The sequence below is a fragment of the Mustelus asterias genome, chromosome 5, assembly GCF_964213995.1.
Source record: "Mustelus asterias chromosome 5, sMusAst1.hap1.1, whole genome shotgun sequence".
NCBI lineage: Eukaryota > Metazoa > Chordata > Chondrichthyes > Carcharhiniformes > Triakidae > Mustelus > Mustelus asterias.
Genome location: NC_135805.1, coordinates 39,155,425 through 39,172,286, shown reverse-complemented (window position 1 = coordinate 39,172,286; position 16,862 = coordinate 39,155,425). Strand labels below are relative to the sequence as shown.

The 16,862-nt window shown below is 44.3% G+C and overlaps 1 protein-coding gene across 1 annotated transcript in view; it reads left to right on the top strand.

Annotated features, from left to right (window-relative positions):
- LOC144494077 (glutamate receptor ionotropic, kainate 2) overlaps positions 1 to 16,862 on the top strand; it is a 481,311-nt gene that overhangs the window by 425,425 nt on the left and 39,024 nt on the right. Inside the window, exon 14 of the mRNA XM_078213654.1 lies at positions 4,250 to 4,475. Within this exon, the coding sequence (XP_078069780.1) occupies positions 4,250 to 4,475 (226 nt within the window). The remainder of the gene's footprint in view (positions 1 to 4,249; positions 4,476 to 16,862) is intronic.

Here is a 16,862-nt window from a genome sequence, read left to right as displayed (position 1 = left end):
TTTATTATTTCAAGCACGTTTGCTTGGATCACTTTCTAACCGTCCAAACTCAAATTACAAAACAAATCTGTGTAACCTGCTTTGGAAAATTTCCAGGCCTGGCATCTTCCTGCTGAATCTGTGCTGTGCGTCCCAAAGGCCGACCTACATCTCTGTCTTGGGCCTCAGATGGAACCCGACCAAAGCTCTATACGACTGAGGCCTCACTTCCTCACTTTTATATTTTATAAGACCCTGGAGGTAAAGGCCAGTATTTTATAATCCTGTTTTGATTATTTACCTGTGCACTAGTCTTTACTAATTTATGTATATGGGCTTCTTTATCCTATTGCTCTCCACAGTTTCTAGTCTCTCACCATGAAGTAAATATTTGTGATTTATTTTTCTCAGATCTGAAGTGAATGACCCCACACTCTCACATGATCAGCCTTGGTGTTTTCCACCTCGTTTATCTGTGTCCCTTTGTAACTTCCTGCTGCTATCCACAAAATTTACCATTCTTTCTCATTTAAGTTTGTTTATTTATTATTGCCACAAGTAGGCTTACACTAACACTGCAATTAAGTTACTGTGAAAATCCCCAAGTTGGGATACATATTGGATAGCGCCTACCTGCCTGCAACTCAAGGTCCAATCAAGTTACGTCCGCGACTTCATTCCCCAGGTAGCCCAGTGGCAAAATTTGCACATCACCTTTGTGCAGCTGTAGACATCCTGATCCTCTTGGCTCCACAATCAGGCTAAAAAATTTTTTGAAGATTTCTTGAAGACCACTGGTTAGGATCCATGAAGATCCGGGTGGAATCCTCCCATTTGGGGACTAAGTTCCTTTGGTAGGGGTGGGAACGTGAAATGTTTTCCACAGTGGAAACCGGCGGGAATACATGCCAAATCCTCCAGCCCTAACCTCATTAATTATGCAACCTGGTGTTTTGCGCCATATTCAGGGGTGGGACAGGCCTGATGGCGTGTAGTCTGCCGCCCTATTCAGGTGCCATATTGAAAAGGTGCCTAACATCACTGACTCACCATTGAAGAAAGAAGATGGACATCTTGAAAATGAAGAAAGATCCCTGGGACCACACTGAGGACCACCTGAGAAAGGGGATGGATCTCAGGGAACATTTTGAGGCTGGATGATGGACCTCACCCAGGACACTAAATCTGGCAGATCCATCTGTCGGTGCTTCCCTGACCCACTGGTGTGCTGTTCGCCTCTGTCTTGAACTCTGAGACTACCTATGGAGCCTGAACCTTTCACAACACACATGTGAATGACTTACGAAGTTATAAAGAGTTAATGAACTTTGCAGATGGCATTAAAATAAAGAAATGGAGTACTTTGGGGGTGATGTTATGCTTGTGTTTGCTATGAGCACGAACAGCAATGTGGGTGCAAAAGCTCACAAGAGTTAGAAAATGAGAAAGTCTCGTTTCCCGACTTTTCCCCCCTTCACCAACGACATAACAAGCTTCCCACCCAGAAAGGGCGGGAACATTGTTTCAATGTAACTTAATAAATTTAAATGTCATTAAATGGCTTCCCGCCTGTATGTTCCCCCCCTCACGGAATATTCACGCATCGTCGGAGTGACATCACGCCAGCAAGGTTTACAACAAGTATGTAAAAATGGGAATCAGTTGAGGAGAGCCTGCCAGGAGTGCACAGGTAAGTGTACCCCGGGTGAGGAGAAGGACATGCCCAGGCAGTGCCCTGGCACTAACCCCTTTTAAAAAAAATTCATACATGGGATGTGGGCATTGCTGGCTGGTGCAACATTCGTTACCGATGCCTGGCACCATTTGAGAGTCAACCACATTGCTGTGGGTCTGGAGTCACTTGTAAGCCAGACCAGCTAAGGTTGACAGATTTCCTTTCTTAAAGGACATGAGCAAACCAGAGGTGCTGTTACAGTGATCAGCAATGGTTTTAGGGGGATTATCAGACTCTTAATTCCAGATCTTTTATTGATTTCAGATTTCGCCATCTGCCATGGTGTGATTTGAACCTGGGTCTGCAAACCCTGGATCTCTGCATTACTAGTTCAGCAACAATGCCACTGCAGCACACTATGTGGGGTACTCTACTTATCCATGGCGGGGGCGGGGGGGGGGGGGGGGGGTGAGGTGGGGCTCTGGGAGGAGGGAGTATTTTTTACACTACATTTGGTATACTCACCCAAATCATTGACATATATTGTGAATAGCTGGGGCCTAAATACTGCTCCGTGTGGTACTCCACTGGTCATAGCCTGTCACTTTGAAAAACACCCCTTTATTCCTACTGCTAACCAATTTTCAATCCATACGAATATATTACTCCCAGTCCCATGCACTTGAATTTTGCAAACTAATCTCTTATCTTGGACTTTATCAAAAGCTTGCTGAAAATCCAAATACACCACATTCACTGATTGTCCCGAATCTATTCTGCTAGTTACGTTCTCAAAGAATTCCAGTAGGTCTGTCAAACATGATGTCCATGTCATAATTTTATGTTGACTTTATCTAATCCTGTTGATACTTTATAAGTTCTCGGTTATCACATCCTTTATAATCAACTCTAGCATTTTATCCACCACTGATGTTAGCGTAACCAGTCTGTAATTCCCTGTTTTCTCCCTTCCTCCTTTTTTAAATAGTGGGGTTACTTTTGTCACACTCCAATCTGCTGGCACTGTTCCAGAATCTACAGAATTTTGTAAGATGACAACCAACCCATCCACTATTTCCACGGCCACCTCCTTTAATGCCCTGGGATGCACATTATCTGGCCCTGGGGCTTTATCGCCTTTCAGTCCCCTCAATTTCTCCAGCACTATTTTTTTAGTAATAAAAATTTCCTTCAATTCCTTCTGCTCTCTTACCTCCTAGCTTTCCTAGGAAATTATTTGTGTCTTCCTCCATAAAGACAGAACTAAAGTAGTTGTTTAATTGCTCTGCCATTTCCTTGTTCTCTGTTATAAATTCTCCTGTTTTGGGTTGGAAGGGACCTACATTTGCCTTCACTAATTTTTTTTCTTTTTACACAATTATAGAAGCTTTTACAGTCTGCTTTAAAGCCCCTTGCAAGTTTACTCTCATACTCTATTTCTCCCCGCTTAATCAATTTCTTGGTCCTTCTTTGCTGAATTCTAAACTGCTCCCAATCCTCAGACTTGCTACTTTTTTATGGCAACTTTATGTGACTCCACTTTGGATCTAATACCATCCTTAATTTCTTTTGTTAGCCATGGTTAGGTCCCTTTTCCTGTTGTGTTTTTGCACCAGAAAGAAATTTATAACTGTTGCAATGCCTACATTCATTCCTTAAATATTGCCTATTGCTCTCGTATATCACTGAGGTAAAAAGTTTGAAAGAATGTGAAAGGATTTGAAAGAAAGGGGCAACATAGTAGCACAGTGGTTAGCACTGCTGACTCACAGCACCAGGGACCATCGAGTTTGTCACACAGAGGAACTGCAACTTGACACAGATCGGAGGCCTCATAGATTCCAGAGCTTATGGAGTTGGCACTCCCATGGGTATGTAATAAAGCTGATGTGTGGCCTCCCTAAATTAAGCAGTTCTTACGTGACTGCCTGTGTGGAATTTGCATATTATCCCTGTGTCTGCGTGGGTTTCCTCCCGGTGCTCCGGTTTCCTCCCACACTCCAAAGATGTGCGGGTAAAGTGAATTGGCCATGCTAAATTGGCCCTTAGTGTCACAAGATGTGTAGGTTAGGGGGATTAGTGGGGTAAGTATGTGAGGTTACTGGAAAGGGCCTGGGTGGGATGCTTTGTCAGATAGTTGGTGCAGACACGATGGGCCTAATGGCCTTCTGCATTGTTGGAACTCTATGATTCATGGTGCCGCAGAATAATTCCCGAACTCATCACTGAATTTCCATCCCAGCGTGTAACTCCACTTGCGGTTTGAATTCCATTCCTTTGGTTTTCTATTTGTGTTCTGTGAACCATGAAAACTGCTGTCAGCTGCAGAGAAAGAACACCTTATAAAGAAGTTGTGATTGTTTTTGTGCTGATCTTAATCTGACCATCCTTTCGGCCATTTTGTACAACCATTGACTGCTCTCGCTACAAACACTAAAAAAGAAATGGAATTTGAAGGGAATCATACTCGCTTCCTTTGTCGCGCTTCTTTCCCAGGATCACTGCAGCAAGTTTTATTTTCCGCTCAGAAAATCATTCATCGGTTGCTTTTTTTTGTCCTCCCTCTTCATGCAGATCTCTTATGCTTCATTGCAGAAATCCAAAATATCAACCTACGAGAAGATGTGGGCCTTCATGAGCAGCAGACAACAGACCGCGCTCGTAAAGAATAATGAAGAAGGAATCCAGCGTGTCTTAACCACAGATTATGCCTTGCTAATGGAGTCAACAACCATCGAGTTTGTCACACAGAGGAACTGCAACTTGACACAGATTGGAGGCCTCATAGATTCCAAAGCTTATGGAGTTGGCACTCCCATGGGTATGTAATAAAGCTGACGTGTGGTCTCCCTAAATTAAGCAGAAACGCAGTAAAACTAAAGCTGACCTGCCACTGAATGTCATTAGCTATTTGTACAAGCATTATTTACCATAAGTTTTTTATTGCTGTAATATGTCAAGCAAGACTTGTTTCTGCAGCAAAGCTTTATAAAGATAAATCTTGTCGTTAATTTTGCACTCAGAAAAAAAAACACACATAATTTAACCTCCTGACTAATGAATTTTCCCTGCAAACTGTGGTTTACAAATATGCTTTCTGTTACCGAATGGATGCAAAAATGTATTCTGTTATAAGCATCAGAAAATTCATATGATATATGTGTACGCAGATTGGAAGCATGGTTTGTAGAGCAGGGTGCCTCTTCTTAATCAGTGCACTGAGTGTTAACAAAATGCCCCCCAGAAATGAGTTTGAAATCAAATTTATAACCTGATTTGAAATTATCCATCTTTTTATATCGAAGAAATAGGCCACACACTGAACTTCCATTTAACAAATAGGCCAGTATGGGCTGGAAATTGAATAGCACCATTTCCTGAGCACGTGGGTTATTATGATTTGTTCCCAGCCTGGGCTGGGAACAGATTGACGTGGGCAACATGCAAATTTTGCATCCCCTTTGGACTCTGGACTTGTTCCTACATATTGGAGGGTAGCTAATGTAAGCTCGCTATTCAAAAAGGGAGGTCGAGAGAAAACAGGGAACTATAGACCAGTGAGCCTAACGGCAGTAGTGGGGAAGTTGCTATAATCAAGGATTTCATAATACGACATTTGGAAGACAGTGGTATAAATCAGACAAAGTCAGTATGGGTTTACAAAAGGGGATTCATGCTTGATAAATCTATTGGAATTCTTTGAGGATGTAACTAGTAGAGTTGACGGAGGAGAACCAGTGGATGTGGTTTATTTAGATTTTCAGGAGGCTTTTGACAAAGTCTCACGTAACCAACTACCCTGTAAAGTTAAAGCACATGGAATTGCAGGTAATGTCTTGAGATGGATTAAAAGGCTGGTTAGCAGATAGGAAGCAAAGAGTTGGCATAAATGGGTTTTTTACTGATTGGCAGTCAGTGACTAGTGGGGTTCCGCAGGGACCTGTGCTAGGACCCCAACTGTTCACATTATATATTAATGATTTGGAAGAGGGTATTGTGTGCAGTTTAGGTGTCCTTATCTGAGGAATGATGTCCTTGTTATAGAGGGAATACAGCAAAGGTTTACTAAGCTGATTCTTGGGATGGCAGGTCTGCAATATGAAGAGAGACTAAGTTGGCTAGGATTATATTCACTGGAATTTAGAAGAGTGAGAGGGGATCTCATGGAAACTTATAAAATTCTAACAGATTTAGACTGGGTAGATTCAGAAAGAATGTTCCCAATGGTGGGGGAAGTCCATAACTGGGATAATAGTTTGAGGATAAGGGTTAAACCTTTTGGAAAGGAGGTGAAGAGAAATTTCATCACCCAGAGGGTGGTGAATGTGTGGAATTCACGACCACAGAAAGTAGTTGAGGCCAAAATGTTGTCTGATTTCAAGAAGAAATGAGATATAGCTCTTGGGATGAAAGGAATCAAGGGATATGGAGGGAAGGCAGGATCAGGATATTGAATTCAATGATCAGCCGTGATCAAGATGAATGACGGAGTAGGCCTGAAAGTCCGAATGGCCTACTTCTGCTTCTGGTTTCTATGTTTATACCCATCCCATCTGTTTGATGGTTGTATTGATTCATGTATTTATACCTCCAAACTGCCTGCAGCCCTTGGCACTCAGCAGGGGGCCCAGCAATGTTGTTTGCAGAATGTGTAGGTTAGAGGGATTAGCGGGTAAAATATGTGGGGGTAGGGCCTGGGTGGGATTGTGGTCGGTGCAGACTCGATGGGCCGAATGGCTTCCTTCTGCACTGTAGGGTTTCTATGATTTCTATGATTCTATGATTTCTAATTGCCAGTGGAGCAAGTTGCTTTTCATAAAGGCTTTAAGTAGCCTAAAGAAAATCTGCATAAAAATATTGGCTGGAATTTTCCAGCTGTTCAGGCCGGCGGGATCTTCTGGGGATGTCGATGGGTGGCATACAGGAGAGCACTGATGGGCATTCACATTGAGAGACTGTGCATTGGCCGGTCTGTCACCCAGCCTCCTGTCAATGTATTGGAAGATGGAGAAGTGCAATTAAAGCTTGACAGAGGGGATGTTGCAGAACCTCTCCTTTCCACAGCTTTGCTCCATCTCTACACATCTGCATGTCCCCCGCCTCCCCCGCTTCCCCCAATTTCCTTTCCCCACTGAGAGGATGTTGCACAGCTCCCTGACAAATCCAGGAAGTCACTAAGCCACCTCCCGAGATAACTTCAGCCTACTTCCAGACATTTTGAAATAGAAACAGTTCCAAAAACATTAGCATTTCTGAAAGCTGGATGCCTGGCCCTGTAAATAATCTCAAAACAGGGCTCATTTTGCAGCTTCATGCTCAATGTTCGAAGAGTAAACGTTCCCTTCATGAGACACATGCTATGGAAGCAATCCTTTAAGGCACAGTATTGTCACAATGATAACAACTCACCACCAAGTTGGAAAGATGTGGATTCAAAGTCCTCTCCAGAAATGAGTATGTTTGGTGGTATTTTTTAAATTGAAGAATTCCACATGAACTTTGAATGTGGAGCAAAATGTCTTTCAAAATTAAATTAAATGCCAAAGGTCTCGACACCTTGGCACACTGGTGGACAGAGTACCCTTCGTTGTCCAGTACTTCCCCGGAGCGGAGAAGCTACGGCATCTCCTCTGGAGCCTTCAACATGTCATTGATGAAGATGAACATCTCGCCAAGGCCATCCCCACACCCCCACTTCTTGCCTTCAAACAACCGCGCAACCTCAAACAGACCATTGTCCGCAGCAAACTACCCAGCCTTCAGGAGAACAGTGACCATGACACAACACAACCCTGCCACAGCAACCTCTGCAAGACGTGCCGGATCATCGACACGGATGCCATCATCTCACGTGAGAACACCATCTACCAGGTACACGGTACCTACTCTTGCAACTCGGCCAACGTTGTCTACCTGATACGCTGCAGGAAAGGATGACCCGAGGCATGGTACATTGGGGAAACCATGCAGACGCTGCGACAACAGATGAATGAACACTGCTCGACAATCACCAGGCAAGACTGTTCTCTTCCTGTGGGGGAGCACTTCAGCAGTCACGGGCATTCAGCCTTGGATCTTCAGGTAAGCGTTCTCCAAGGCGGCCTTCACGACACACGACAGCGCAGAGTCGCTGAGCAGAAACTGATAGCCAAGTTCCGCACACATGAGGACGGCCTAAACCGGGATGTTGGATTTATGTCACATTATCAGTAACCCCCACAGCTTGCCCCTGGTCTTGCATAATCTCACCAGCTGTTCTGTCTGGAGACAATACACATCTCTTTAACCTGTGTTTAATGTTCCCTCCAACCACATTATCTGTACCTTTTAAGACCTGGCTGGCTGTAGAGATTTGCATTCTAATTAGTATTCTGTAACTTGATTTCTGTGTCTGTGCACTGTTGGAGAACAGAGACCACTCCATCTGACGAAGGAGCAGCACGCTCCGAAAGCTTATGGTATTTGCTACCAAATAAACCTGTTGGACTTTAACCTGGTGTTGTGAGACTTCTTACTGCACTGAAATTCAACCATTCTTCCAATGGTGGTGCTGCAGTGTTTAAAAATGACCAACTACCTGATTGCCATGAACATAATATCTGGCATTCCACCCAACCCTCTTTCTCTGCTTTCTAAATTGCCATACATTTTATTCATTAAGGTTGACTCGATCGCTATCACCCTCTAACTTTGCTTCACTCATAGACTACCCTTGCTCTTGATTTCCCATGTGCAACTGGAGATTGATTAGTCATCGTCGGAATAGCAAGAAGTCTCACAACATCACGTTAAATAGCAATAGCAAGTCTCACAACACCAGGTTAAACAGCAAAAGCAAGAAGTCTTACAACACCATCCTGATGAAGGCGCAGCGCTCCGAAAGCTCAGCATTCCAAATAAACCTGTTGGATTTTAACCGGTTGTTGCGAGACTTCTTACTGTGCCCACCCGGGTCCATCGCCGACATCTCCACATCATTGTAGGAGTACACACAGGGAAAGAAATTGTGTGTTTTTTTGGTTGAAAAATCTTTGTCAGTGGGGGACCAATTTTGTAGCATGATCTCATGCACCCAGTGCTCCCCCGACTCCCCACCCCTCCGCAATACACACCAGCTGCCAAATTACCAACCAGCAAGTTCAATGTCTGGGCATCCAATGAAAACACTCATTATTTCACTTCAATATGCTAATAGAGGAGGCAGGGCAATGCTAACACTGCCCTGTTTCTAGGATTCTAGTGCAAAATTCAGGAAAAATGCATGGAGCATGTACCCATCTATTTTGGAAAGGTTCCAGCTGGTGAGATGCCTCAGGATTAGCATCAGCCGCTTAGCAGTGTCGTAGTTATGAGGAGCAGGGTCTAATTTCATGGAGGCATGGGACGAGTTATGATGTCCTTCTCTCCTCCATTAGAGATGTTGCATTTTGCTACTGGAATGCTAAATGGGCCAAACTCATGCAAACGTGAGCAGAAACAGTGTAAAATGCCTGAAGACACATCCCAACATCCAAATTGAGGCAATCAGCAATCTACCTGCCAGACACAGGGGACAGATAGTCAAAATCAGGGGCAGCACTCTGGTCATATACTGAAGAGTCATACACTGTTTCTCCAGTTTTCAATGAAGCGAGCAAGCACTGAAAACATAGCTCTCCACTTGCGTTGCTGTGTAAATAAATCCAATACTGTATCTTCCACACAGCTGTTACGTATTTCCTCTTCCCTATTAGCATCCTTATTCCCCCCTCGATTCGTTGTCACACTTTCTCTCTTTATAAGCCGCAGTTCACCCGAAAGAAAATCTAAGCGCTGTCACCAGTGGGAAAACTGGAGTGTTTCCCTGTGGTGCTGACAGTGCTCACCAGCTGAGCACCATACAACCCACTCTGAAATCAACCAAGGGCAATCCCTACTATAGAATGGAATGCAGTTGTGATTTTGAAGGATTCTATGGGTTCAGGGGGCATGGATTTTAAAGTGGTCTGGCCACTTCAAAGGTTTTACAGAACACAGACAATAATAACGATTTTAGAACATAGAACAGTACAGCACAGAACAGGCCCTTTGGCCCACGATGTTGTGCCGAGCTTTATCTGAAACCAAGATCAAACTATCCCACTCCCTATCATCCTGGTGTGCTCCATGTGCCTATCCAATAACCGCTTAAATGTTCCTAAAGTGTCTGACTCCACTATCACTGCAGGCAGTCCATTCCACACCCCAACCACTCTCTGCGTAAAGAACCTACCTCTGATATCCTTCCTATATCTCCCACCATGAACCCTATAGTTATGCCCTCTTGTAATAGCTCCATCCACCCGAGGAAATAGTCTTTGAACGTTCACTCTATCTATCCCCTTCATCATTTTATAAACCTCTATTATTTCTCCCCTCAGCCTCCTCCGCTCCAGAGAGAATAGCCCTAGCTTCCTCAACCTTTCCTCACAAGACCTACCCTCCAAACCAGGCAGCATCCTGGTAAATCTCCTCTGCACCTCCTAGCGCTTCCACATCCTTCTTATAGTGGGGTGACCAGAACTGCACACAATATTCCAAATGTGGTCTCACCAAGGTCCTGTACAATTGCAGCATAACCCCACAGCTCTTAAACTCCAACCCCCTGTTAATAAAAGCTAACACACTATAGGCCTTCTTCACAGCTCTATCCACTTGAGTGGCAACCTTTAGAGATCTGTGGTATGGACCCCAAGATCTCTCTGTTCCTCCACAGTCTTCAGAACCCTACCTTTGACCCTGTAATCCACATTTAAATTAGATTTTAACCAGAAAGTTGCCTGAAATCACCATCCAAAGAGTGATTTCCACATTTCCCAGGACAGGAAGAAGAAATCCAGCTTCAGGACTCCCACCCTGGGGGAGAGACCCAAGGTCAAACCTTTCCCCCCAGTCTGAGCCCCCCCTATCCCCAGGTCCATTGAGGGACTCTCCCTCTGCAGCTTAACAGCAGCAAAGGGACCAATGGGCACAGCTGGAGGCAAGACTTACCTCCTTCTCTTCCTTCGGAGTGCACAGTGCCTGTTCCAGACTTGTCATGACCAGGAGTGCAATTCCCACTGTGCAGCCGGGGGGTTGGGGGAGGGTGGGTGGGGGGAGATCCAGCCTCAAACCTGGTCATTACAGGTTCTTGCCTGCTCTGGGTGAGAACCTGATTAGGGCGGATGTGGTGCATCGGGAGACTCACAACTGGTTGAACGTTCAGCGATAATCCTGATTTGGTCCTCTCACCCGATTCAACAAGCCATTGGGGATTCACGGTTGGGGATCGTGGCCCTGGAGAATCGCCTCCATAGTTTTCTTTTCCCCCTGAGGCTGTGGGATTTGCCATAATTTTTGATGAATATTTCTGGCCTGTCTTTCTCTTCTAATGAAAGAAGACCGAAGAACACTGTATGGAAATGAAACTATCCGATCATAATGTTAGTGTAAGCATTCTATTAAAGATTCTGCTATGCGTTTTGGGAGACTCCTGCCTCTATGGCATTGTCAAGCCATAAACATGGCTAAGGGAGGGACAGGATTGGTAGCTCAGTGATCCAAGGTACAAATGCTATAGGACAGATAGAATAGGAGGTAAGAGAGGAGGGGGAGGTGCACTTTTGATTAGGGAAAACTTCCCAGCAGTACTGAGAGGGGACATGTCTGAGGTTTCAGCCACTGAGTCTATATGAGTAGAACTGATAGTGTTGCACTATAGACCCCCAAATAGCCAGTGGGAAATTGAGGAGCAAATATGTAAGGAGATTACAACTAGCTCCAAGAAAAATAGGGTGATAATAGTGGGATAATAGGGGATTTTAACTTTCCCAACATTGACTGGGACAGCCACAGTATTAGAGGCTTGGATGGAGAGAAATTTGTTGAATGTATTCAGGAGGAATTTCTCATTCAGTATGTGGATGGTCCGACTAGAGAGGGGCAAAACTCGACCTCCTCTTGGGAAATAAGGAAGGGCAGGTGACAGAAGTGTTAGTGAGGGATCACTTTGGGACCAGTGACCATAATTCTATTGGTTTTAAGATAGCTGTAGAGAATGATAGGTCTGTCCCAAAAGTTAAAATTCTAAATTGGGGCAAGGCCAATTTTGATGGTATCAGGCAGGAACTTTCAAAAGTTAATTGGGGGTGTCTGTGGGAAGGCAAAGGGATGTCTGGTAAGTGGGAGACTTTCAAAAGTGTGTTAACCAGGGTTCAGGGTAAACACATTCCTCTTAGAGTGAAGGGCAAGGCTGGCAGAAGTAGGGAACCCTGGATGACTCAGGATATTGAGGCCCTGGTCAAGAAGAAGAAAGAGGCATATGACATGCATAAGCAGCTAGGATCAAGTGAATCCCTTGAAGAGTATAGGGGGTGCAGGAGTAGAATTAAGAGAGAAATCAGGAAGGCAATAAGGGGACATGAGATTGTTTTGGCAGATGAGGCAAAGGAGAATCCAAAGAGCTTCTACAAATACATAAATGGCAAAAGAGTAACAAGGGAGAGAGTGGGGCCTTTTAAGGATCAACAAAGCCATCTATGTGCGGATCCACAGGAGATGGGTGAGATCCTAAATGAATATTTCTCATCAGTATTTACTGTTGAGAAAGGCATGGGTGTTAGGGAACTTGAGGAAATACATAGTGATGTCTTGAGGAGTATACATATAACAGAGAAGGAGGTGCTGGAAGTCGTAAAGCGCATCAAGGTAGATAAATGCCTGGGACCTGATGAAATATATCCCAGGACGTTGTAGAAGGCTAAAGAAGAAAATGCGAGTCTCCTAAGAGAGATATTTGAATCATTGACAGCTATAGTTGAGGTGCCTGAAGATTGGAGGGTAGGAAATGTTGTGCCTTTGTTTAAAAAGGACTCCAGGGAAAAGCCTGGGAACTATAGGCCGGTGAGCCTCACATCTATAGCGGCTAAGTTGTTGGAAGGTATTCTGAGAGACAGGATCTACAGGCACTTAGAGAGGCAAGGACTGATTTGGGACAGTCAGCATGGCTTTGTGAGTGGAAAATCATGTCTCACAAATTTGATTAAGTTTTTCGAAGGGGTAACCAGGAAGGTAGATGAGGGCAGTGCAGTTGATGTTGTCTACATGGACTTTAGCAAGGCCTTTGACAAGGTACTGCATGGTAGTTTTGTTGCATAAGGTTAAATCTCACAGGATTCAGGGTGAGGTAGCCAAATAGATACAAAATGGACTTGATGACAGAAGACAGAGGGTGGTTGTAAAGGGTTGTTTTTCAAACTGGAGGCCTGTGACCAGCGGTGTGCCTCAGGGATCTTTGCTGGGTCCACTGTTGTTTGTCATTTATATTAATGATTTGGATGAGAGTTTAGGAGGCATGGTTAGTAAGTTTGCAGATGACACGAAGATTGGTGGCATAGTGGACAGTGAAGAAGGTTATCGAGGACCGCAATGGGATCTTGATCAATTGGGCCAGTGGGCTAACAAATGGCAGATGGAGTTTAATTTAGATAAATGCGAGGTGATGCATTTTGATAGATTGAACCAGGGCAAGACTTACTCAGTTAATGGTAGGGTGTTTTGGGAGAGTTATAGAATAAAGAGATCGAGGGGTACGTGTTCATAGCTCATTTAAAGTGGAGTCACAGGTGGACAGGGTGGTGAAGAAGGCAGTCGGCATGCTTGGTTTCATTGGTCAGAACATTGAATACAGGAGTTGGGAAGTCTTGTTGAAGTTGTACAAGACATTGGTAAGGCCACACTTAGAACACTGTGTACAGTTCTGGTCACCCTATTATAGAAAGGATATTATTAAACTAGAAAGAGTGCAGAAAAGATTTACTAGGGTGCTACCGGGACTTGATGGTTTGAGTTATAAGAAGAAGCTGGATAGACTGGGCCTTTTTTTCTGAAGTGTAGGAGACTTAGGGGTGATCTTATAGAAGTCTATAAAATAATGAGGGGCATAGACAAGGTAGATAGTCAATATCTTTTCCCAAAGGTAGGGGAGTCTAAAACTAGAGGGTATAGGTTTACGGTAAAAGGGGAGAGATACAAAAGGGTTCAGAGGGGCAATTTTTTCACACAGAGGGTGGTGAGTGTCTGGAACAAGCTGCCAGAGGTAGTAATAGAGGTGGGTACAATTTTGTCTTTTAAAGAGCGTTTAGACTGTTACATGGGTAAGATGGTTATTGAGGGATATGGGCCAAATGCGGGCAATTGGGACTCGCTTAGTGGTTAAAAAAAAGGGCGGCATGGACAAGTTGGGTTGAAGGGCCTGTTTCCATGTTGTAAACCTCTATGAAGGGGCGGCACGGTAACACAGTGGTTAGCACTGCTGCTTCACAGCTCCAGGGACCTGGGTTCGATTCCTGGCTTGGGTCACTGTCTGTGTGGAGTTTGCACATTCTCCTCATGTCTGCGCGGGTTTCCTCCGGGTGCTCCGGTTTCCTCCCACAGTCTAAAGATGTGCGAGTTGGGTTGATTGGCCATGCTAAAGTTGCCCCTTAGTGTCCTGAGATGCGTAGGTTAGAGGGATTAGCGGGTAAATATGTAGGGATATGGGGAAGGGCCTGGGTGGAATTGTGGTCGGTGCAGACTCGATGGGCCAGATGGCCTCTTTCTGCACTGTAGTGTTTCTAAGATTAATCGTTTTGTTGCTCTTCAAAGAAATGAAGGCAGAACATTGGACTTCTGAAACTGTGAGCTACCAGTGCAGACCTAGCAAGTCAGTGCGATGTTTTTTTTCATTCAAACCAAATGGATTTCAACAATCGTGCTCCTGGGGAAGGAGCTACAGATTAAATAAAGAAATGGCCCAGGCCCAGAGACAAAGAGAAGAGACAGCCTCTCTTGTCATTTTCTGGATTAAATATAAATGTAAAGGGAAACCTGGCAGGTTCCCCAGTACACTTAGCTGAAGAAGGAAAGATCCTCTTACTGCATTGCAGAGACACTGAGGCAGTGCATCATGAACATTGGAACTGAATCATACTTAAACCGAAAAGGTGGATGGAATCTGTTGAGAAACTCCATCTAATTACCACAGAAACAAATATTGTTGCTACTTGAGGAAGAGAGAGGGAGTCCTTTGGTCACATACGAGATATTGAATACCGATGATTATTCAGCAAGGTGTTTGCTCAGTTGTAAAGAACTCTTCATTTCTGCTAAAGTAGCTTTTGGTTGAAGTCCTTCTACTTGCTGGAGTTAATCTCCTGAGGATGCAGTCAGTTGAACCATAAAGGACAGTGGCCAGACAATCACTTTTGAACACAACAGTGTGTGATTCAGCTTTGATTCGATACTCACCATCACTAACAATTCACAGACTGAGGTACTGAACAAGTGATTCCACCGAAAAATCTGCACTTAGTGAAACGCTACAAATCTTTTACTGTATCAGGAACTATTATTCTATACTGTCCAAACTGGCCAGTTCAATACTGTTGATGGAACTAATAGACATTATTTTATTAGACCTCTGTAATTCACACTGGCTCATACTACTCTCACAAACATACATTCATGAATTATTTATCCTCAATGTAAAGGTTACTCTCCAAACTGTAATTTATCAAAAAATGAGATGCTTGTATTGGTATTTTCAGGAACAATGGGATGCAAGCAACAAGACTATCCAATTATAACATTTAATGATATGTAACACAATATTGCATGAACAGTAACTTAATATTACCTATTATGATATTTGATGGCTACAGCCGACTGACTATTGAGGTTGTCAGAATATTGATATATTGACCCTAATATTGACCCTCGATTCCTGGCTCGGGTCACTGTCTGTGTGGAGTTTGCACATTCTCCTCGTGTCTGTGTGGGTTTCCTCCGGGTGCTCCGGTTTCCTCCCACAGTCCAAAGATGTGCGGGTTAGGTTGATTGGCCAGTTTAAAAATTGCCCCTTAGAGTCCTGGGATGCGTAGGTTAGAGGGATTAGCGGGTAAATATGTGGGGGTAGGGCCTGGGTGGGATTGTGGTCGGTGCAGACTCGATGGGCCGAATGGCCTCCTTCTGCACTGTAGGGTTTCTATGATTCTATGAATATTATCTCAGAGGAAAGGTGGGACTGGAGTGGGGATGGTGAGGGGAGGTTGTGGGTGTGGAGGAGTTTGTGACAGGCACAATATTGCAGTTAGGCTCTGACCCTGTCAAATTTAGCAGCAGGGCCTTATTGGATCATGTTTGCCCTCACTGTTTTCCAGCCGCAGTCAGGCAGAATAAGAGGCCGATTAGATGCTGCACGGATTGGATTTCACCACCAGGCTGCAGTCAGGGACTGGAAAGGAGGAAAGGAGAGATTGGAAAAGCCAGAAGTATTGGGTTAGGGGAAGACTGAAGGACAGAGATTGGGGGAGGGGACTCAGAGATCGGGGAAGAGGGATTTTGGGAATGTTGCTGTGGGAGGACAATCAGAACAGTCACGAGGGAGATTGAAAATGTCAGTCAGAGGATTTGGAAAAGTTGAGAGGCAGGAAACCAGAAAGGTTGGGGAAAGAAATTGGCAGGGTTGGGGGGTATCTGATCATGTTGGGGTGGGGGGGGGGGGGGCGTGGGCGGTGTTGGCAGTGGTGACTGGTGAAGCAGGTCAACTGGATCCAGCAAGCAAGTAAATGGAAAGGCAATTACTTCCAAGATTCAGCAGTCCACCCTTCCTTTAGTTGAAACCTGGCTGGCCAGGGTTAATTTAAAACTGTGGTTCATTCTGAAGCATGCAGCCTCATTATAATTTGAAAGGCCAGCTTGCTGCCCACGAGTAGGGTGGTTGTTCACCCCTCATCCCATCTTTGTAAAAGCCTGAAGTGCATGGCTTGTGTCGAGCTTCAGATTTTTAATATTTCTACATCCCATCTCAAATCCCAAATCCCTGCTTTGGGGGATTAAAGTTCCCTCATCATGTTTTGCATCTGTAAAGTTTGTTCATGTGTGGAAACATAGGAACAGGGTAGGCCATTCAGCCCTTTATGCCTGTTCTGCCATTCAGTAAGGCTATGACGGATCTGCATTCTAACTCATACCCATCTTGGCTTCATATCTCTTACTGTTGGCTCGTAAAAATCTATTGATTTTAGATTTCAAAACATTGATTAAGCAAGATCTACTGAGATTAAGTAAGCTAGATGTATTGCTTTTAGTGGGAGAGAATTTCACACTTCTACAAACCTATTTCTTAATTGCCGAGACTGATTCTACACTCTCTCACCCTAACAATTCTTTT